At 28.7% G+C, this 25350-nt stretch overlaps 1 protein-coding gene across 1 annotated transcript; it reads right to left on the minus strand.

The window, feature by feature from the left end:
- Positions 1–937: 937 nt before the first annotated feature.
- LOC114177357 (zinc finger protein WIP2-like) lies at positions 938–2998 on the minus strand. Its single transcript, XM_028062668.2, has 2 exons — positions 2340–2998; positions 938–1478 (listed from the first exon to the last, which is right to left on the minus strand). The coding sequence occupies exons 1-2, from the start codon at positions 2937–2939 to the stop codon at positions 1044–1046; spliced, it is 1035 nt and encodes a 344-aa protein (XP_027918469.2). The 5' UTR covers positions 2940–2998; the 3' UTR covers positions 938–1043.
- Between the last annotated feature and the right edge of the window lie 22352 nt (positions 2999–25350).

Below are 25350 nucleotides of genomic sequence, written 5' to 3' on the forward strand. Positions count from 1 at the left end.
TTAACCTACTGAAATATAAATTAAATTTTAATTTTAGTTAAATTTAACTTAATAAAATATAAATAAAAGTTTAATTTTAATTTTTTGCAAGTAATAGAAAACTAAAAGTATGGATAATATGATAATCACATCCAAATCATTTGAGCCATTTATAAACAAATATTCAAATATCCGCTAACCGCAAGTAATAGATACTAACTCTGCTGCATATTTTATTTATGAATATCGACAGATAATAGATACATAATACTAACTATCTGTCGCAAATTTTATTCGCAAATACTCTCGAGCATTAATATTTTGGTATTCGCTAACTCCCGCACTGATTTGTAAGTTACTCAAATACTACACATTTCGATGAACTAGAAGCTAGAAATTTTATCATTTTTAAGTATGTAGAATTTCATGAGAATACATTTCTCCTTCTCATCTCTTCAAGAACACCAGAACTTAAATTGGAACCATTTAATTCCTTCGTTTCGATTGCTTAAATGAGAATATTCATTCTTCTCTCTTTCATTCAATAGTCTTCTATTTGTTTTACCAGTCAAGCTAAAATATCAATAATATAATTTTAATTTAATAAACAGAAAATTAAACTAATAATATTGAAGGGAAAAAAAAAAACAATACTTCGAGTGATATCAAACATTCTCTTTTATCTGCAAGTGATATCAAACATCGATGACAATACAGACATGAAACAGTTCTCCATTTTTTAATAAGCAATGATGCCATTTACAATAAAACCATCATCACCCTTCTTGGTATTCTTGCTTATTTCTAGTAACAGTTTAAATGCAGTCAACAAGTATTGAATAAATAAGTAATCATAATTAATTTAAAAGTATTAAATATATTTGAAGCTTTTTCTAGATTTTTTTTTTTACTTTACTGGTATATCTCTTTCTGAAAATACTGTCTGAGATGGCAACCGTTAAAAAGAAAAGATACACATTTTACATTGTATTGCAATTAAGCTTTGTATGAGAAATTAAGTACACGAAAAGGGACTTAAATTTTGTTGATCCATCTCATTAATTTCACATTGAGCTATCTCCATCATGTTCAATTTCGGAGGCAGCTTCATCTTCCTGCATGCAATCAATGTCAACAGCTCCATGGCCATAGCCAAAGGCCTTTATGTGATCTTTTAGAGATCTTTTGTGTTTGAAATCAGAGCCACATAAACAGTACCATATTTTGCCACAGTTCTTCTCATGTGTCCGCCAATCACCCTTCACTGCAAATGTTTTGTCACATTTTCTGCACATGTAGGGTTTGATACCATGTTTTCTCTTGTAATGTGTTTGAAGGGTTCTGAAATCCTTCAGAGGCCTTGCTCTTGGGTGCTCAATGTTGTGCTTGCAACCTGGTGCACAACAAAAACATGGCAGCCTTAGCATTGCTGATGGTTGTGTTCCTTTCAGAGAATCAGGCCCCTTTCTGTATTGAGATCCATGTCCCCACATATGCATCTGCAAAACCATACAACTAAAATTCAGTAGAGAATCTAAACTCGTGTGTTGTTGTTATTTATACAAGAAATGTTCGTTCAGAAAGTTTTGTACATTTAACTTATGTAATTTCCCTAATCACAAGGTACAATGCTATAGTAAATCAACAGCGAAAACAAGGCAAATAGTGAGTGAGGTTAAATAATCACATTTCAAGTTTCCATGTACAGTGCACCAATTACATCGTATACATAATACATGGCTTATAGCACTTTCAAGCTACAACCACAGGTATTAACATGGTTTTTCTCAATTCTGCATTGATTATTACATCGAAGGGTAGTGAGATCCAATGTGATTCCATGTATATATGAATCTTGTCACAGACATGGCTTTGAAATTTTTACTGTGTTTCAAACAACTTGGGTGAGATCAACTGTTGCAAAAGAATATCTAAATCCAGAAAACGATGATATATTAGAAACTACATGATTTGTTTCACTTTTGACTTATTCTCGATCCTCCTCACCATAATATCGTAAATTTTAGGCGACACAGAAGTACCAGGAACATATATTTCAAAAATGCTTAATGTTTTGAGACAACAAAATTAATCATGCTACTGTCTAATTCACGTTCATATACATATATAGATATGGATAGATAGATATAGATAAGATCGAGAAAGATCAGAACAGCATGCAGAAAGGGTGGATAACAAACCAAAAAGAAGAAACACAGCAGGAATCAATAACAGATATCATTGTGAATAAAGAAAAAGATCGAAACTTAGAGACTTTACATAAAAGAGATAAAACACTGCAACTAATAATTATGTACATATAAAGTGTAGAAGGAAAACAATATTAGCATATTGCATACCTGAAGATTATTGTATCTGTTGAAACTCTTGGAGCACACAGAACATAAGAACTGAGTAGGACCTATGAGAATCTGAGAAGGGGTGGGAATCCAATACTGAACCTTGTTTAATCTATCCAAAGGGTGTCCAGAAACCACACTCACTTCCCTTTTCCCACCCATTTGTGCACAGGCTGAAGAGATCTTCTCCGATCCCAGAAGATCAGAAGAATCCACGCTAGGAAGCCCTATGTGCAGTGCTACTTCCACAGTTTCATCATCAGCATCTTCAGTCAAAAGGGTCTCATCCATGTCTCTTTTCTTGTGCCCTTCCTCTTCAGCTAATTCGTTTCCAGCAGCGTTGGAGGGTTCATTCTCCTTCTGCTTTATGAGACTTATGAGAGGAAGGGCCTCTCTGAGAGGAGGAGAAGGAGGAGCTGCACAAGATGAGGAAGAGGTTTCTGATTGAAGAATATTGGAGAAGGTGTTAGTTATGTTTGAGTATGAAAGAGGAGGATAGGAAGAGAAATGGTTTGGTTGAGAAGTGAAAGAAGAGCGGTGAGAATAAAGGGGCATGAAGTTGAAGGTTCCAGCGTATAAATTGGAGTGAGGATCTGTCATAGTGAAGGCACAGATGGTTTTTCTGATCTTTGGCCAGTAGCTATAGAGTTATATATTTATAAATATATTGCAGCATGTGAAGAGAGAGAAAGGGATTCAATTCAAATCAACTTGTTCTAGTTTTTGTCCTGGTCGATCGTCTCATTCTTCTCTTAATTAATAAAAAAGTACTAACACCTTCCTTTCTTAATTATCACTGCTACTATTATCATGTTAAATACTCTTATATCATTTAAAAACGGTTTATTAAGAACAAAACTATGCTGATTAATAACGATTTCATAGTCGATCTTGAGATCAAAACAATTACTTTATAAGAAACTTGAGTGTTAGATTAATTTGTGAATGAACTAGAGCTATTCAATAATAGAAACAAAAATGTTAATCAAACACTTATGTTTGAATCATGTCTGCATCTGTCAGAGTGGATGAAGTAAAAGTGTTTTTGAGGGTGAGAGGGAAAAAAAACCATATGGGTAAATTTAAGGTAAAATAACTAAAAAAATGGAAGCAAAGGAATGTGTGGAAGTACAAAACAGTGAAGAAATTACCCTCTGCAAACCAATAAGAGAAGTTAAAAAAGCTTGTGGGAAAGCCAAAAGATAGTCATTGATAAGACAATTGCTGGTTGTCTCCCCAAGAGATAGAGATGTTTGCACCACCACCTACGTACACGTATGTTGTCTTTAACAATGCTAAGAAACATTTATATCAGTTTAATAGATAATCATCGGTCTCTGTCAGAGATCTTAGCACTTTCATTATTAGTGCCTCCTCTTTCTAATCTTACTTTTTTTCTATTCACAGCTTTTCAATCTTTTAAGTAAACTTTTTCTAATCTACATACAAGTAAAACAAAACATAACCTAAGTTCAGTTTACCTTATATTTTCTTAAATATCTATGAAAAAGGTTGTTGAAATGAAACACTTATAAATCCAATGATCATGCAGACATACATGTACGTGAAAGATGGAGGAGATAGATAGATATAGATACAGACATAGAGCGAGAAAGAGAGAGAACATTCTCTCTCTTTTTTTTTTTAACTTTTCTCTTATTCTCTTGCTTCAATAAACGATAGATAGATATTATTTTATATAGTAACCTAGCTACGTCCAACATTTGCTTGGTTGAGCGTGTTTAGTGTTTCTTACATTTGCACGCATACTCATATATATACACACTGTTCATTCCACCATTCTCACTTTCTGGGGTTTTGTCTGATCAAACAAAATACCAAAAATACACTGTTATTTTGGAGTCAAAAAGTTCATCGGTGAAATTCATAGTTAAATGTTTTTATCCCTTAACTTTTAATAAATTTTTAAATTAGTTTATTTTGAAACTTTGGACTAATTTAATCCTTTAACTTTCGAAATACGTGGATTTAATCTTTTTAATCAAATTTTATTAGATTTATTTGATGTTTAGTATGCATTTCAGTTATTTTAGAGTCAAAAAGTTCATTGGTGAAATTCATAGGGTTAAATGTTTTTGTCACTTAACTTTTAATGAATTTTGAAATTAGTTTATTTCGAAACTTTGGACTAATTTAGTCCTTTAACTTTCAAAATACGTGGATTTAATCTTTTTAATCAAATTTTGTTAGGTTTATTCGATGTTTCGTATGCATTTCAGGATTGTATTTGAGTTGTTTATATTGTTTGATACATTTTTTCTTTAGTGTTAAGTCAAATACTATTGTGAAACGCGGTTGAAATGTCAAATAAACTTAACAAAATTTGATTAAAAGGATTAAATCCACATATTTCGAAAGATAAAAAACTAAATTGGTTCAAAATTTCGAAATAGACTAATTGCAAAATTCACCGAAAGCTAAGAGACCAAAAACATATTTAACCCTAATTTTTAAATCGCTAACTATGTTTTTTGTTTATGCTTCATTTTCCATTATGCTTTGCCACTTTTTCTAGCAAATGAGTCAAACATATATATAACATAAAATTTATATATTTTTGAAACAAATAGTGAGAGTTGATAAAGGTGGAATGAAATTGAAGTGGGGTGTGAAGAATAATGATAGAATATAGAACCCAAACCAATAAATAGCATATAGTTTGGAGGGAAGTGATAAAAATAGGTTATTAGGATGAATCATAGTGAATGGTACTGTGAAAGTTGGACAAAAACACACAACCTGTAGAAAATGACGTTTGCAGTGTCGTTTTGTGCTTATAATCGTTTTCCTGAGAACAGCTTCTGTGAATTCTATTCCTTTATTCAAAATGTTCTCAAGAGAAGTTTCCAGTAGTAGTAACATGCTTTGGACAAGTGGAGCTCATATTAGGCACAATATTTCGAGATAGTGTTTGGTGGCATCGAGTATTTGATATGAAACATAAATCGAAACTCTTACTTTATAAACATGAGAAAATTTGATAATATATATAAAAAATAATTTATAAAAATTGAGTCTTCAAATATTTAATATCAAAGCTCATATTATGATTTTTTTATATCAATAATTCATACTCCAATTATGGTGACTTTTAATAATATATATAAATAAGTTGTTAATTAAGTGTTAATATAAATATATTATGTTATAAAATTTGAAAAGGAAAAAGTTAGAAAAACAAAAGTTAAAACTATATGCTCTGAGATTCGAGACATTTTAGGGTCAATTATTATATTTTAATATTGTTCATTTCAAAATTTTAATTTTTGTTACAATTTTGTTTTTAAAAGATATTTTAAAAAATAAAAGAAAAAAAATATTTAAATATTCTTAAATTTTGATTTTTAAGTGATACAAGACTCTTGCAATAAAAATACTATGTAATATAATTTAAGAGAAACTAATGTTTATGATTTTGTAATAAAATAGTTAATACAACTTCAATATTCGATTTTCTAATTGTGGATGATTGATTGAGTTATTGTAATGGTGTGAGATGTTAAAGAGACGTGGGCGGAGACAGAGGTAGGTTCAGGGGTGGGTCATGGTCTTTTTTTTTTTTTTAATTTCAAAATTTAAATATGTGTAATATATTAATGTCAGAAAATATATTTATATTTTAAAATGAAATGGAACTACTTTATTTTATTTCTTACAAAAATATTTTATCTTTTTATTAATGATTAGAAGAAAAAAAACACTAACACGCTTTGTGTTTCCGCACTTTTATTATGTTATTTTATTTTATTGAGTTAAATTTAATTGTTGTAATTTTTTCTTCTTCTATATATTAGTTATTTAAATATGAAATCTAAAGAATTTCAAATCATCTCTCAGAGAAAGAGAAAACTGTATACGAGAGAAGAAAAGTTGGAATGTTAAAAGAAGAAAAAAACAATTTAAATGGTCATTTTAATAGGTGTGGATAAAAACAAATACATACATATATACATATTTATATATGAATTAAAAAATATATTGAAAAAAAATATATATATATATATATATATATATATATATATATATAACTTCTTTGTTTATCGGTATAGATAATAGTAATAATAATGAATTTTAATTTTACACAAATATTTTATTTACTTTTTACCATAATTTTTATTAAATTTGTTAATTAAGAGCTATAAATAGTTTTATTTCCTTCATTACTTTTATCGCAAATAACTTGAGAATTAAAAACGAGTTATAAACCTTTGCTGATGTAAGAAAATGATAAACAAAGTGCAAATCTTCTTTGGTTGTTTGATATAAATCTATCATAGATATGTATATTTATAATGTTGTTTATTATTAATTGAGGTGATAACATGGTTGTAGACATGTATGATGGCGGTGTTTGAGAAATTTTAAGGAGAAATTCTGTGGTAATTACCTTACCTTTTGTTTGGATGGAGTATTTCAACAATGCTTAGAAATTGAAATGTTTTGTATTTGAATTGCTTGTAATTAAATTCTATTCATTTTTAAAATAACTTGTTTGGATAAGGAAATTAAAATACCTGACATTTCAATTTCTTGTTTGAAAAAAAATTGAATTTATTGTGAGATAAAATTTAATTTTAACAATATTTATTTTACGCTTAATTATGTTTTGAGTTCATGATAAATTTGGAAACATGCTCGACAACCCAGATGGGTCGGGCAGACCCAACTACGCAATCGGATTGGTTAGACCCGACGACCCACCCGAGCTGGATCGACTGGGAAGCCCAGACAGGCTGGGTGGCCCGATGATCTAGAGGCCTAACGGCCCATACTGCACGATTGTGCCGTCAAGTTCGTTAATATGGCTCAGTCCAACCCGTCTAGGTCATTGGCCTAATGCTCCAGACGGGTCCGACGACCAGAACGGGCCCGACGAGCTGGACGAGCCCGACAATCCGAACGGGGCCGAATACCCAGACAGGTTCGACGACCCGGACGGGCCTGAAGACCTGGACGGGTCCGACGACTAGGATGGGCCCGACAACTCAGATGGGCCCAACGACTTGGACACGTCCAACGAACCGGACAGGCCCAACGACCTAGACGAGCCCGACAACTCGTACGGGCCCATTCAAACCGTTAGGTCTGTCCGGGTCGTCAGGAACGTCCGGATAGTCTAGCCCGTACGAGTCGTCGGGCCCATCCGGGTCGTCAGGCCCATCCGGGTCGTCGGGCTCGTCCGGGTCATCGGGTCGTCTGGGTCGTCCGCGTCGTCGGGCCTCTCTACGTTGTCCCGCACTTTTGGGTCGTCGGGCACGTCCAAGTTGTCGGGCCCAATGATTTGGAAGGGCTAGTTTGGGTCGTCAAGCTCATTTGGGTAGTCGGGTCCGTCCAGGTCGTTGGGCTCGTCCGGGTTGTCTAGCCCATCTAGGTCAGGCTTGTACGGGTCATCGGGCCCGTCTGGATCGTCGGGCCCGTTTGGGTCGTCAGACCTGTCTGGTTCATCGGGTCTGTTTGGGTCGTCGGGCCCGTCTGATTCGTCGGGCCCGTTTCGGTCATCGGGCATGTCCGGGTCGTCGGGCACGTTCGGGTTGTCGGGCCCGTCCGGGTCGTCGGGCACGTTCGGGCTCGTCCGGGTCGTCGGGTACATCGGAGTCGTCGGGCCCGTCCGGGTCATCTAGATTGTGAGGTTGAGTGAGAAGAATTTCAAATTTCACCTATTTTGAGGGTATTTGAATTTCTACTAATTTAGCTAATTGAAATCCTTCAAAAAAATGCTAGCATTTGAAATGCTTTTTAATTTCTCTATCCAAACAAAGCATTTTATTACAAAGAAATCTAAATTCTTCAAAAAAAATGAATTGCTTCATTAAAATACTCTATCCAAACACACTCTTAGTGTATGTTTTGACATAAGAGATATCAGTAAGGAAGTATCTTGAATTTTAATAATCATTCACACTCACAGATATGTGGTGAGAGTCGTAAGAGATCATAGTCACTTGGTTGTTTTGTTCCTAGACGCGAAGGGAATTCACACACACACACACACACACACACACACACACACACACACACACACACACACACACACACACACACACACACACACACACACACACACACACACACACACACACACACACACACACACACACACACACACACATATATATATATATATATATATATATATTATACTTATGGTTGTACGCAATTGATATGATTTAGTTATTCTAGAGTTTTTCTTTTTAACATTAGCTTACCCTTTTGTGTGCTTTGTGTTTTCTTGTATTGTTCATTTCTTTTTTTTGCGATGATCACATGTTCGGTGGGAACATATTAAGTTGCAAGTTTAGAGGCACCCATAAGATGATAAGCTATCAGTTAGAATAGTGGAAGGTCTCAAAGAACTTTAGTGGTTAATTTTGTATAGAGCTTATTAGTTTAATTTGAGTATATAAATGATATATTTTTATAATCTTATCTTTTATAATCTTATATTAATATACTTTATAGACTGAATTACCGGTTTTGAATACTATAATAAAGTGTTCTATTTTATTAGTTTTCAATGGGATTATGCAGTTACCATGGTGAGTTAAATTATAAGTTGATAAGGAATCATCAAGTGAGACAAATTTGAGGATAAATTCTCTTCATGAAGGAGGGAATGATAGAGGACTATCCCAAGATTCCATACAAGAAAAACTTGAAGATGAACCTTTGGGTTTTCTTTTAGAAATTAGTTATGTTCTTTGTTTTTGGACTTTGAGCTTTCCTTCATAAATTAGTTTATGTTTTTATGTTTTGGGTTTGGGCCTTCTTGTAGGGTTTTCAGGTTTGCTTAAACTTGTGTGCCTATATATAGAGGTACCAAAAACAATGTAGACACTTTTAGTCATATATTGAATTTGATTTCATTAAAGAGAGAATTTTTTTTTGTTCTTGGCTTAGGCCTTCGGTTCTTATCAAAGATTAACATTTTTGTGACGAATCTTCACTTGACTTATCAATATGCTAGATTGTGACGTCCTCCATCTCTGTCTTATTCAGCCTACATCTCTATCTTATTCCGTGTTCTTCTCTGATTTATTCGTGTCGTGCTTCTTGAGGATTCAAATTCAGAAACGATCATACTCTTTTCTAGATAAGATCGTATCGTAAGTATTATATGAAAGATTAATAATTTGAATTTTGACACATGTCAACTAATTTTCTCTTTTGTATCAAAATCATGATTCTTATTATTTTTATTTTTAGTTGTTAAGAAATAAAGGATTTTTGTTTAAATGCCTTTATGTGACTCATTCAAAACAAGTAACTATAGAAATTTAAAAAAAAAAATATTTTCATCACATGCATATTAAAATTTAATTTAATAATATATTATAATCGGTTATTATCATATGAGGAATAAAATAATTTATTTTAACATAATAAAATTTTATTCTAATCTCGAAATTTAAACATTAAAACATAATTAGCGAAATTGCTCCTCCCCAAAAATCTTATCCTGATTTAATCACTGGAAGTTAGGTCTTATAGCAAACTATACAAGTTATTATAAAATAAATAAAAATATATACTAGTTATGAAATAAAATATTCATAAATAATTAAAATAATCACACATGTGTGTGTGTGTGTGTGTGTGTGTGTGTGTGTGTGTGTGTGTGTGTGTGTGTGTGTGTGTGTGTGTGTGTGTGTGTGTGTGTGTGTGTGTGTGTGTGTGTGTGTGTGTGTAATTTAAAGTTTGAATGTTATGCATTAATATGATGGAATCAAATCTTGTATGGTGGATACTGATTAAAAACAAAATTGTTGATAAAATAATTTACGACTAAATTTCACTAATAAATTTTAAAATTTTAATTAACCATGAATATTTCCGTAAAAACAACTAAGAAATACAAAATAATATAAAATCAAAATAAACTTCAAGGTTAAACAAAACAAAAAAAATTCATTGTTGCTTTGTGGAAGGTGTTTGTCTAGTGATAAGGATTGCTTATTTAGAATTGATTTCTATTTTGTAAAACAAATTAATTGAATGTAATGTGAATTTGTACCGATCATATGTTTATTTCCATAAAAAATGAATGCTATCTATAAATGGAAGATAAAAAAAATGGTTCTCCACCTATTCTCTATTTAATGACTATTATTTATTGATAATTAAATTTTATGGAAATATGCTCACATTAAATGTTCATATTCAACCACTTAGAAAATGAGTATAGCTTATCTACTATTTTTTTTACTGTTCTCGTATTAAAAATACACTTGGTATTTTAAATATTTTTTAATATATTTTAATATCTTTTTATTATACCTACATCTACAAAGAATATGCACATGGCATATCAATATATATTCATTGTTTGTTCAGTGCTGATATATCGACAACATACCCATAACAATCATTCTAGAACTATTTTTGTAACAATTATATTATTATCTATTCTAAACAATAATATTTCACCTTGATGTAATATTTTATTATTAAAAAGTGATTGTTAGTTTATAAACAAAAGTAGATGTCAAGATATCATTTTACGTTATTTTTTTTCTGATGTATACTCCATATTCCTACTAGGAATATGAGATTACATTGATAAATGATGTTTTTGGAATTGAAAACACAATAAATCTCATGTTCTATATTAAGTAGACTTCTAAGTTCAAATTCGATATCTCTTTTTTTATTAAATATTATTGTTTTTATAACAACTTTTATGCACAATTGGTGGCATGAATTGTGATAGTTTGACAATCCATCAAATAAAATAACTATTTGACTATAAATTATATTATTATATACTATTACATTATTAAAATAGTTTTCAATTTTTTTTTATTTTGATAGTATTATTATTCTTTGTGACAATATATAACGAAGTACTAGGTTTGAGTAAATAACTAAAATATTAATTAGAAGGCTTTGTTGACTATCAAACGTTAAATTCTCATTTGCACTTATCTCAAAGCTACTTGTGCAATAAACAAGGCAAAATGTGTAGCTACAAAATCTAGTATGTGCAGAAATTAGGTTAACGGCAAATGTTTATTTTGTCCATGTTGTTGTTTTCAATATGATCACTAAGGATCAATTCATGAATACATTAAAAACATTAGTCTATTTAGAAGGGAGATTTCAACACTTCAAAGAAATTAAAATATTTAGTAATTAATTACTTATAATTAATTATCTACCTTTCTTAAATAATTAGTTTAGACGAAGTAATTGAAATATTTTAATTTTCAAGTTTTTGGTTTGGAAAAGCAATTTAATTTCTATTTTACGACGAACTCAACTTTACCTTTAATTCTAACTTAACTTAGTTTGACATTCGGTCGAACTCGAGCTATTTTGACCTTCGACCTAAGCTGACTCATTCCAACTTAGGGCTTAGGCCGACTTGGCTCGACCTTCGGTCTGAGCTGACTCGTCTCGGACTGGCTCAACTTGACCTTTGGATTGAGTCGACCCGGCTCGACCTTTTGCCCGATCCGACTCGAATTTTTGGACCTGTGGACTTTTTTTGTCCTAACCAATGAACAATTTCACAACTTGAGAAATTTCAATTTCCTTTTTTTCTGAGTGAATTTCAAATTCTACTATTTTAGTTATTTGAAATACCTTCTTAAAATTTTTCAATTCAGTTTCTTTTTAATTTTTTCATCCAAACATATCATTTTTCTTGAAAGAATTTCAAATTTTCCAAATAAATTAATTACTCTCCTAAATTGGCTCATCCAAAACACACCATAGAGGGTTTCATTTGCTAAAACAAAGTTAAAACAACTTTCATATAGTTATTAATAAACATATTCATTTAGCTTTCCGGATCAAACCCTCATTTATGAATTTCAATGTTTTCACTTAATTAACTGGATTTATTTCAGTGTAGAAATTGATTTTTACATAATTAATTCATAGACCCATGAAATAATTGAAATTAAAACGTATATACCTGATCTATCTTCATTTTTAATTTTCTTAATACTTTTCTAAATAATGGATAATTGGATTTTCATGCATAGCAGAAGTGAATGAGTAATCCCAGAAACTACTCGTGATGTTGTTGCATTGCCATCATTATGAATAGACACAATACTATCGTGTTGAGCCAAAAATGTTGGGTCTGTGTACAAGATGCTATATTCCCGCTGCTTTAGCCTCACCCCCACACCTTATTAAAGTCAATATATATATATATATATATATATATATATATATATATATATATATATATATATATATATATATATATATATATATATATATATATATATACTAGCGTATGCCTATGTATGATTTTTTAAATATGTGTGATATTATAATGTAATTAAGTTAATAACATTATAATAAAGTAAAATATATCAGAACAGATAAAAGAATAATCATTGATAAATAAAGTAGAAAGAAAAAAACAGTAACATCCGATTTTATAAAAAACTTGTAAAAATAATGATCAATTTTTAAAAAATTAATAAATTATTATATTTAAAGGATAAAATCGATATTTTAAAAAGTGAACACAAAAAAGAAAACTCCCTTTTTATATATATATATATATATATATATATATATAATTAATAAGAAAACATAAATTTTACACTAATACAAAAATAGGTATCTACGTCACTTAATTTATATTTATTTTTATCGACAAGGAAACCCACGTAAAAAAAAAACGCGGTGTCATTATTATAAATAAAATAAACAAATTTACGCTGGACTTTTTTGTTAGTCATGAAACATATAATTTTACGTTAAACTCCATGGTGTTCGATAACGTAAATCATATGTTTTATGTCAGATAAAAAGTTGTTTGACATAAAATGTTTTTTATATATTATAATAGGGTTCCTCAACATTTTTTATTGTACAAAAACTCTCTTGCAAGTTAGTTGATCTCCAACAACAAAATGGTGGTGGTATGTGGATTCATTTTTTGTCTTTGTTGTCTTTGTTGTGTTGTTGAGATTTATTTGGTAATCTTTTTTCTTTTCATTTGTGATTGTGATTATTTATTGGAAAATTTAATCATGGAATTCCATCATTGTCTCGTTTGTGGTGTTTGTTTGTAAAATTCCATTGTTATTATTTGTGGTTGTTGTTTGTAAAAATATGTTAGTACAAAAACTTGTATTTTTTTTACTTTCATTACATTTAAAATCGAATTCTCACCTTGATTCTCACCTTAGTTCATTTCTTTCACCAAATAAAAAAAGTTATATTGAATTTCTGAATTTGTTTCTATTTAGGTTGTTACATATCAAAAGAATGATTTTTTATAAAGTAGAAAAAAGTTGGTGGACAGAGAAGTCAAACCTAGGAGAAAGGTTGGGACACTCTAGAAGAAAATTAAGTTCAACAAATTCAAGGGTACCAAATTTTAAAAGGTATTGAATACCCTTAAACCTATATAACTCAATTTTCTTCTGGTGTGGCTCAACCTCTTTTCTAAGTTTGGCTTCCCTATTCACTATTCTTCTTCAACTTTTTCGAAATCTTTCATTTGATGTGCAACACGCTAAACTAAAACAAGTTTAGAAATACTCATTATGTAGTTTCTTTTATTGGTCGCAGAATTTTTTACATCATGCATGGTATGGACCAACATAACATGGAGCTTTTACGTTAGACTTGTAGAAGTGTCGACGTAAATTTATGTAATGTAGTTTCATGCAACGTAAATTTACGTGTCCAACAATAACATCAGACATATCTCCAACATAATAAGCCAGAAATAATTGATATAAAAGATTTTCGCTATGTTAGTATTAGTTTTCAAATATTACCATTGATTAAATTGTAATGCTAATAGAGTCACTTAAGTTAGTGTACATTAATTTTTTAAAACAAAAAGGTCAAAAAATCATAAAATTAATTATTTTTTTATTAAATAAACATTTGTGTTAGTGTCAACTTAACATATGCTAACTAAAATAAATATTAAAAATAAATAAGTTAGCATCAATTTAATAAACACCAACTAAAATAAATATTAAATTTAAATAATAAGATCAATACCAGATTAACATATGTCAATTTAATTTATTTTTAATATTTATATTTATTTAAATTAGTATCAATTTAGAAGACACTAATCTTATTTATTTTTATTTAAGTCAGTGTCAATTAAACGGATGCTAACTAAAATAAATATTATAAATAAATAAGTTAGTGTTGACTTAAGAAACATTAACTAGAAAAATATTAAAAATAAATAAAATTAGTATTGGTTTAACAAACACTAACCTTATTTATTTTTAATAGTTATATTTATATAAGTTAACAAAGAATCATATTGACATTAATTTCATGTCAATATGATGTTCTATTAAATAATATAAAAATCAAAATAGTAATTAAACCTAATATCAATTATAAATATAGAAGTTTAAACCTTTGTACTTATAAACCAATGATGGAATGTATGCAGGGATATCAAAAAAATTCGTATCCACGGATAAAACCTGCAACATGTAGGAAATGAATATTGTAAATAAATACCCATGGGTAATGAGTATGGATATTTTTAATACCCGCATATTAACGGGCGAGTACAGGTATTATAATATTTGTACCCGTGGATACATGTACCTGCTATACTCTAATTTAAATTAAAATAAAAAAAAACATGATTAAAATATTAACATATTGATTTTAAATGAGTTATTTTTTTTATCAATTAGTTTAAAAAAAATAATTTCTTTGTAAACCGTCATTCAACACTATTTAAATGGGTTATTTGAACTTTGTTTAAAATTTATGAATGTTATATATTGTATTTTATTTGAATTACGATTAAAATATGTTGTTAAATATTTATTTTTAATTTTTGTAAATACCTGCGGATACCCGTGGGTATCCGTGGATGTTAAAAAATTATGCGGATACTCACATAACGGATACCCAACGGATATCGATACAGATACGGGGTGGATATTTATCAAGCGAATAGGATACGGGAAACTACTACCCATATCCTACCTATCCGTTGACATCCCTAAATGTATGTCAGATTAATGAAGGGTATGAAAAAAAAAAAAAAAGTCGATGATTTCTTGCAAGCTGCTTAAAAAAAGGGAAAATATATTAATCTTCGTATGTTCATTGTTTAAATTATAGGCTTCATAAATGTTGGAAGATACATGACAACTTGTTTGTGTATACAATATGAATATGATAGGGAAAATATTAGATATGGACGCTATATTAGCAAAAAAGTAAATGTTGATTAACAGGAGGAGAAGAAGAAAATTTTCAAAGTGCACATTTATATGATTCTTCGTTGAATTGTTTGAGATTGGAATTAATTGTCTATTATTCGGTGTACAATTTGGGGTACTAATTGAACTTACTAATGAGTGCTTAAGTTATTTGGTGATTGACCGACAAAAAATTATAAGCGATGACAATTTAGTACTTTTTTATGGATTTCACAATGTATAATACTAACAAATATTTTTATCCGTAATAAATTCATCACTAATATTTATTAGAAAAATTTGTCGATAAATTATAATTTTTAATATTAACGAATATTTTTTTTAACTTGTCATTACAATTGTTAACGGTATTTTTTGTCTTTAAATCCGTTAGAAATTAGGTCATCAAATTTTTCATCCAATCTGATTGAGTTTTTCGTATATTAAGGATAAAAGAGTAGAAGAAAAGAAGAGTAGAAAGTAGCGGAAGAAGAGAAAGAGAGAGTGGAAACATCGTTGTAGTTACCCGCCGTCACGAATCTAAAATTCTAAGTCAGTGAGAACAATGTTGAGCGGTGATAAATATATAAATATATAAGATTAAGTACTACAAGAAAATATTTTTTAGTAATCAATTTCAGTAATAAAAAGTTGATAGTCACTATAGTGACCAAATTTGATACAAATTCATAAAGTAAAAAACTATTAGTTATTAAAATAGTCACTATTATAAATAAAAAATTATAATCGGTCACTAAATTGATATTTTAAAATTAGATATCATGGTTTTGACTATCAAAGGAAATTAGTCACCAAAAATTAGCTAGTTAGGTTTTAGCTACCAAAATAACTTAGTTTTAAAATTGATCTCTAATTAATTACTGACTAATTTAGTGACTAATTATAATTTTTTATTTATAATAATGATTATTTTAATAATCAATAATTTTTAATTTTTGAAATTGATATTTAAATTAATTATTATAGTGACTAACCACTTTTAGTCACTAAATTTAGTTACTAATAAAACATTTTCTTACTACGATAAAGGGAGGCAGAATGAAACTTTCACTTACTTTTAACAAAATCAAAAAACGTTTGTCCATCCTCATGTACACAGAGACCACGTAGATTTTAACAGTTTGTCCATCTTCGTATACACGTAGATCACACCCACTCGATAGTCACGTGACGGTGATTCGAAAGTGACACATTCGTAACGGTAAAAAAGAATTAAGTGAAAAGTTATGATCTTATAAATTCCTACATATGTATCATTAAAAAGAATAATCGAGTAACTTGGAATGCAACTTTTAGATCCCGTAGAGACTTTTAGTAAAACACAAACTAATTTCAAATTTTTTTTTTTATTTCTTCTTTTAAAAGTATTTATGAAACACAAATTCAAACACATACCTATACTAGCCTCAAATGAAATGGGTAAGAAAGAAATGAGAAGATTTTCCTTACACATTTAAAATAGTATTTGATGTACACCTTTTTCAAGAATAGCGAAGAGAAGCAAAAAGAAAAAATGCATTGTCTCCATGTATAGTTTGGTGTGTCCCTCTTAAGATGGTGCAGGGAAAGCGATGGAACATCAGAGAGCCAGAAAACTGGTTGTATGAAAAACTGGCCACAGGTGTGTGTGGGTTCTAATGACGTTGACACATCAAGAACACTGCATGCCAAGATCAACCCAACCATCATTGGAGATTACTGTTCAAACAACCTCATGATTCTCGTGTGTCACTGCTAAAATCACATCTTTTTCTTCAATTTTTCTAATCACACTTTCTTTTCGGATCAAAACTTGTTAAGAAATACTCTAACTCATATACGATACTATGTTTATAAGTGGACTTTAAGTTTAATCCAATCTTACAAAATCGATTCGTAATGTGACGTTTATACCTCACTTATATAATTGGTCTTTATCTCTATTCGACGCAGAACTTCTAACATAATTCAACCACATGTCTAAGATATAAAACAGATTTTTCACACCATAAGAAAATTCTTGAGTAATGATCAATTTTAATAACAAAAAATAATTAGTTACTATAGTGACCAATTTTTAAACTAAAAATTATTGGTAACTAAAATAGTTTCAAAAAATTATAATTGGTCTCGTAATAAATAACTAAAATAGTTTCTATGATAAATTAGTCTTTAAATTAGTTACTAACATTAACTACCTAGATTTTTGGATACCAAAAGAATCGATCTTTCAATTAGTCTCTAATTAAACATATTTTTTTATCATAAAATTGGTAATAGTTTTGAATATGATGTCAATGTGCATAGGATGTCTCCAGCCATTTTTTTTTTCTGGATAAAGTAATGGCGTGAGGAAATGAACCATGAAAGAGTTTCTCTTTCAATGCCTTGTCCTTTACCATTTCAAGTCTCAACATCATCACACCCTTCAAGGAAATTAAATTCCATGCTAGCTTGCTTGAAAGCTACAATACCTTATGAGAGAACAAAGAAATGACCTACAAAATATTGAAATAGCTGGTGCACTCTGGTTTCTATTAATTGTTGGCTTTTCTTCAATTATAGCATGCACACAAAATTATGTATAGTTTTCCATTGTCATCTACTTGGTCAAAGACAAAGTCATTATTCAGGTCTTGTTTTCTTCATTATTGTTTCTAAGAACAGTTTTCTATTTTCTAAAATTTGTTTATCCTCTTTACACATTTTGTTTGAAGTACTTGTCTAAGCACATTCACATTTCTAGAAGTTTGACCCTGTATGTACTTCATTTCACAATTTAATTAAGGGTTAAATATGTTTTTATCCTTTAACTTTCACTGAATTTTAAAATTAGTTTATTTTGAAATTTTGGACCAATTTATTCCTTCATTTTTCAAAATACGTACATTTAGTCATTTTAATCAAATTTTGTTAGGTTTATTTAATGTTTCATACGCCTTTCAGAATTGTATTTAAGTTGTTTATACTATTTGACACATTTTTGCTTTAATGTTAAGTCAAATATTATTATCAAACGCGCTTGAAAAGTCAAATAAACGTAACAAAAATTTGATTAAAATGACTAAATTCAAGTATTTTGAAAGATGAAAAATCAAATTAGTCCAAAGTTTCGAAATGGACTAATTCTAAAATTCCCTAAAAGTTAAGGGACCAAAATTTAAGTGACTTTTTTTAACTTGAAAGTTAATATTGTCTGACAATTCCATTCCATGAATAATAATAGTCTTGAATTGTAACTATTTTTAATCTGTATATTCCTTTAAAAGTGCATAATCTTGATTGGATTGGAAACTTAATTTGGTTGTATTAATGAACATCTTGTGGTTGGTTAATCATACTTCAGACACTAATAATAAGAAGTTTGTGAAAATCATATCAAGTTCCCTTTCATGAGTGAAACATGTTTATACAACAACTCTACTGTAATATGTTAAACATATCACTTGGTTAAAAATATATTATTTTGAAAAAAAAAAATAGAACAAACAAAAATCTAACTTCCCCAATTCCTCCACACCAACATTAAGTTATTAGTGGACCTTGTTTTTCTTGTTTTTGAGAATTAAAGTAAATATCTTGCCATTCATTTCATTTGGAGTGCTTTGCTCTAAGTTAATTATCACAATGAAAAATGGTCTTTCAATTTTCTTTTACATACAAAAACACTGTGAAAAACAACTAAATTACAAAAAATAATTAAATCATTATAGTAATTAATTTAAATATAAATTTATAAACTAAAAATTATTAATATGTAAAATAATTTCTATTATAAATAAAAAACTATAATTGATTTGTCAATTACAGTTTAAATTAGTATCACTTAAAAAATAGTTTAGACATTAATTTTTTGATAGTTAAAATTTTAGTAATTAATGATGTTAGAGACTAGTTAAGACTCTAATTGACAAATCAAGTTTTGTAAACTTTTATTCATGATAAAAAATATATTATATACCAACAGTTTTTAATTTATAAATCAGATATCTAAAATTAATTATGATTATTTTTCTCTCTCTAAAATTTGTTATTATTTTATGATTTTTGTACGGTGAAAACCATTTTATGATGAATTATTATTAATTATGAGTGTGATTATTATATAACGGTGAAAGGATATAGTACATAATTTACTCCAATAGTTTAAATATTTAAATATAAAGTTTAACTTTTATTGATAAAATAAATGTTTTATTAGCTATATATTCAATTATCCACACTGATGAATGAAGTATTCGAATAAGTCCAGAATTGTGGGATTATTTATGTTAAAATGCATCATTCGGATTTTATTTGAATCTGCCTTGGAAATAATGTTGATTACACAGGAAATTTGAATGATGAAAATGGACATGTTCTTTCTGAGTGAAGAAAGACAAGAAGGATTAGGGTAAAATAATAAATCTTTGTCTAGGGCCCTCAATCCAATCTACTTATAAAATCAATCATTCTAGAATCTAGATACCTATCAAATCCAACATGTTTATTATTATGCTCTCCTTAATCATTTACGCCAATAAAGACTTAACTTATCTGATAAAGAAAAATAATTGTTTTACTTTTTTATTTTTTTTATCTATCGAACAAATATTTTAGGGTTAAATATATTTTTATTTCTTAAATTTTAGTAAATTTTGAAATTAGTTTTTTTTTTAAATTTTATATTAATTTAATCATTTATTTTTAGAAATGCGTGAATTTAATCATTCTTATCAAATTTTGTTAAGTTTATTTGACATTTTAAACGCATTTTATGATAATATTTGAGTTATGTATCAAACGGTGTAAACAATTCTAATGTTATCATGAAATGTATGAAATCCAGGAAATTTATGAAAATTAATAATTAATAGAATATAAGAAATGAGGGGTTGAGACTACCTTAGGATAATTCTTTGATAAATCCTAGACAAGAAACAATGTGAACCTAAGCAATTTAAAGCACTTAATTATGTTGAAGGGACTTGGGTCAAGTCTCGAGCATGTCATTAGTAGATTTATTTAATTCTGTGATGACTTGTTGGTTTGCTGAATCTGTGAGGAGAAACTGAATTAGGAAAATTAGGGATAATAGATTTCTGAGAAAAACTTGGGATGAGTATTTCTGTATGATAGACTTGGTATGGTTTCATGTGTGTCTTGATTGCTGGCATGAGATTGTGTTTAGATGGAGTGTTTGTTATTTAAATTGTTAAGGTGACATATTAGTATTTAGGAAGAATGTGTGTAGGTTAATGTTGTGTATTCTTAATAATCTGTGGTGTTGGAATTATGTGATATGAAACAGTGTTTTCGTAAAGAGGTGGAGTAACGTATGACTGGATGTGGTTGAAAACCCTTGGAAGTGTCTAAACCAGTAAAAGATTGTTTTTACTGGTGTGGAGCCTGGCGGTAGGAGGATCTCCGCCAGGCGATAAGCCACGAACAGGGAGGGTCGTTGGTAGGGTGGCGCCCGACGACAGAGGGACACCGCCAGGCGGCCTGGAACTGTTCGCCTAGCGGTTCATAGGGAAGCGCCAGGCGGGAGCACAATGACAGGGGTCCTTTGCAGATGGATTTGCATGGACGTTTTCTTTTCTTGGTAGCTTGGTCAGGGATATGCTGGCTTGGTTACGAGCGGGGAGGTTCGCAACGGAGATTGAGATGTGTGATTGATGCGGGCGGGGAGGTCCGTATCTGTTGTACTCTTGTGTGGGGATACGAGCGGGTAGGTTCGTATGTTCCGTGCTCACACTTGAGGCTACTATGAGCGGGGAGGTTCATAGTAGGTGTTCACGCATGTTGGACTACGAGCGGGCAGGTTTGTAGAGTTAGACTACGGGCGAGGAGGTCCATAGAGTTGGACCACGAGCGGGTAGGTTCGTGGGAGCATGATAATCCCTAAGGACCAAGGTTGTGGTTGAATCTTTCTCATATAGGTTATGAGATTGGAAGTATATTGTGATAACAAGATCACTAAACTAAAATTAACTAAGTTAGATTGGGTGAGGGCAAATTCTTATTATCTTATTGTTTATATTGTTTTTCTTTTTCAACTCACTCTTTCTTGTTTGTGTGTTTGTGTTTGGCGATGATCACGTGACTTGTTCTGTGGGAGCAGATGTGACTTCAGGTGAGAATGTTGAAGCATAGAGACGGAGCGGGGGCGTACGATGAGAGATTTTTCCATATCTTCATTTCATGCATTTTTGTAATAGACTTTATGATGTTTTCTTTATTATGAACTTGTAATAAAGATGAAGTACTATAATTGGATTATCGCGATAAAAGTTTTTTTAATTTTCCCGCGCTTGGGAACTTTATATAATGTTGGATTTCCAAGAGAAAATTCATGATTTATGCTGTATATAGTAATATCCATCTGGGGTGTTACAAAATGCGCTTAAAATGTTAGATGAACTTAACAAAATATGGTTAAAATGACTAAATTCACACATTTTTAAAGATGAAAGATTAAATTGATTAAAATTTCTGAAGAGGGACTAATTTCGAATTTCACTGAAAGGGATCAAAAACACATTTAATCCAACATTTTATGTTGTTAATTTGGTGATTAATATATTTTGATTGTAATAGTTAAAACATTACATTTAGTGATCAAAATGACCATATTAGATATATTTTAGCAATTACCAAGTTTTCAATGACTAATACAATATTTAATTTGATCGTTAATTTAGTTGCTAAAATATTACTACGGTAAGTATTTAATCGCTAAATATATTTAATCACAAATAACATATCTCTTCTTACCAAAGAAAATGTGTCGAAAGGGATGAATATGATGGATTGAGATTTTTTTTTCCTGTGAACTATTTTTGAGTTTTATTAACGTGAGTAGACCATTAGAATTTCAAACTAAACCATTTTACTGTACAAGTGCAATTTTGTTTTTTTTTGTAAAAGACTAAATTTTTTCTAGTTTTGTAGTTGTTTGCGGGTGGAATTCTATTTTTTTAGGAACGAATTCTTAGTAAATTTTTGTCTAATTTTATAGATTTGTATATTTATTTATAATAAATTAATTTCTTTAAAAATTATAATTTATAAAATAATTAAAACTATATTTAATTTAATATTTATAAAATAATTAAGAATAAAAATTTGAAAAGTGATTACAATAAATAAGATAATTTAAATATATTGTAATTATGGTAATAGAAAAATTATCATAATGAAATATTGTAATTTTAGTTATTTATTATAAAATTAATTTTGATAAATGTATACTTATTTGGTTAAAATCATTTATATAATAAAAAAATTATATACTAAGTTAGAAAATTAAAATTAAATAATAATATAATTGTAGTTGAAAATATTCGACATTTATTTTCTGTAGGTGAAAATATCTTAAATAATAATAATAAGATGAATTAAGGAAATTGATCATATTATTTCTTGTAAGTGGGAACAGTGCCCTGTAGGAAAACAAACGCTCAAAGATTTTCACCTACAATCATATTATTATTTTATTTTATTTTTCTAACTTATCACACACAAAAAAATATTATTTTAACCAAATAAATATTCACTTATCAAAATTAATTTTAAAAAAAAAAACAACCATAATTATAATATTTTATTATGATAAATTTTCTATTATCATAATTACAATATATTTAAATTATCTTATTTATTATAATCTCTCTTAAAGTTTTTTATTCTCAATTAATTTATAAATATTAAATTAAATATATTATAAAAATTAATATTCACATGATTTTATACAAAATTATAGGATTTTTAATAAAGTAATTTATTATAAATAAATATACAAATTTTATAAAACTAGAAAAAGTTATTGCTAATTAATTTCTAAAAAATAAGAATTACATCTGTAAACAACCTACAAAATTAAAAAAAAAAATATATATATATATATATATATATATATATATATATATATATATATATATATATATATATATATATATATATATATATATATATATATATGATGAGAATTTAATCTTTTACAAACAGAAATTGTACTTAAGTCGTAAAAGAGTTTAGTTTGAGAAAAAAAAACCATAATAATCTACTTACATCAATAAAGTTTAAAAGTAGTCTATAATAAGAAAGAAATCCACAATTGGAGGGTCGAGTTTTCTTCTTATAATGTAAGTCATGAGAATCAAATCACAATCGAAGGTTAAGTTGTTATCCTATTAAATAAAAATACTTTCACGTATCTAATATTTTAAAGTTGGTGTTTTTATTTTTTGTTTGTACTTATTTGAAAATAAACAAATAATGTGATTTCTTGAATGGAACGTTAGGAATTCAATGTGAGATAGAAATTCCACGATAGTTTAAAATAAGTAAAATAAATAATATACAAATAAAAAGAATCGTAAAGTATTTTTTAAGATTTTAGGTTAAAGTTTGTATTTTTTTGTGTTATATGAATTTGTTCATCATTCATTCAAATCCAAGAATAGCATTTGATAAATTTGAAGAAGGGATAAGTGATTTTTTTTTTTTTGCATTTATTTCATTACAGAAAGTAAGTAATAAAAATTAAATATTGAGTTAAATATGATTTTCGTCCTTAACTTTTTTAGTTAATTTTGGAATTAGTTCATTTCAAAACTTTGGACTAATTTATTAGTCATTCATCTTTTAAAATACGTGGATTTAGTCTTTTTAATTAAATTTCTAAATATGCGTACTAAATCCACATATTTCGAAAGATAAAAAACTAGATTAGTTTAAAATTTTAAAATGAACTAATTCCAAAATTCATTGAAAATTAAAGGATAAAAACATATTTAATCCTTAAATATTTATGAGAAGGGATAGATGCAGAGCATGGTGACTATGGTTTGTATTGTCCATGTGAGAACATATAGCAACTTTCTTGAAGAAGTATCTAAGCAAAAGTTAGGCAGAAAATGAAGCTTGAAATAAAAGCACTAATACAAAGCTGATAGAGACACCTTCACTTCAACCTCAATTTCATAAGTTTCTTATCAAGAACATGGAGTCACATAATAGGGACCTCTCACAAGAAAATAACTCTTAATATATATACCAATCCCCTATAATTCAAACCATCTAATCACAAAATGATATAAAGTCATGAATGTATCTATGGATATTTTCTACAAGATGCTCTCTTATACTATGTAGTGTGTATCTACACATAGTAACATGAAAAATCTATTAAATTCATAATTATTTTGATAGGTTCAACAAATTGAAATAGACTTTAATATCATACTAGCGTAAACACAGACGTTATCGCACTTATGTGTACGCATTTTTTAAATATGAATAATATTATATTAGTAGGTGATAAATAACGTAAGGTTATTACGTTAATATATAAAATAAATTTATATTTATTAAAAATAAAGTGAAATGAATAGAGAAAATAATTGTTGATGAATAAAAAAATTATAAAAAATAGATAAAAGTAACCGTTAATTTTAAAAAATTTAATAAATAATTATATTGCAAAGGGTAGAATTGGTATTATGAAATGTGGACACAAAATAGGAAATTCTCTTTATATATTGTTATAGATTAAACAAAAAATTTAAATTTAATTTAACTAGAAAAAATTGACTTATAAAATAATTTTACTCATTTTTAAAAAATGATAAATTTTGCATGATTCAAAAATAACTCCCACAAAAAAATATTTCAATACTCATGTCAATATGATAATGAATGGTTGTCCCTTCTCCAAATTTTAATCTTTTAGATAATATTCTATTAAGCAATGAAGTTCATTGATTTCATTTCAACATTATCAAACATGTTAATTTATAATCTAGTCAAAATTTATTTGAGACAATCATATTATTGCAATCATC

The sequence above is a fragment of the Vigna unguiculata genome, chromosome 1 (genome assembly GCF_037176805.1).
Source record: "Vigna unguiculata cultivar grain cowpea cultivar isolate G323 ecotype 2 chromosome 1, ASM3717680v1, whole genome shotgun sequence".
Classification (NCBI taxonomy): Eukaryota; Viridiplantae; Streptophyta; class Magnoliopsida; order Fabales; family Fabaceae; genus Vigna; species Vigna unguiculata.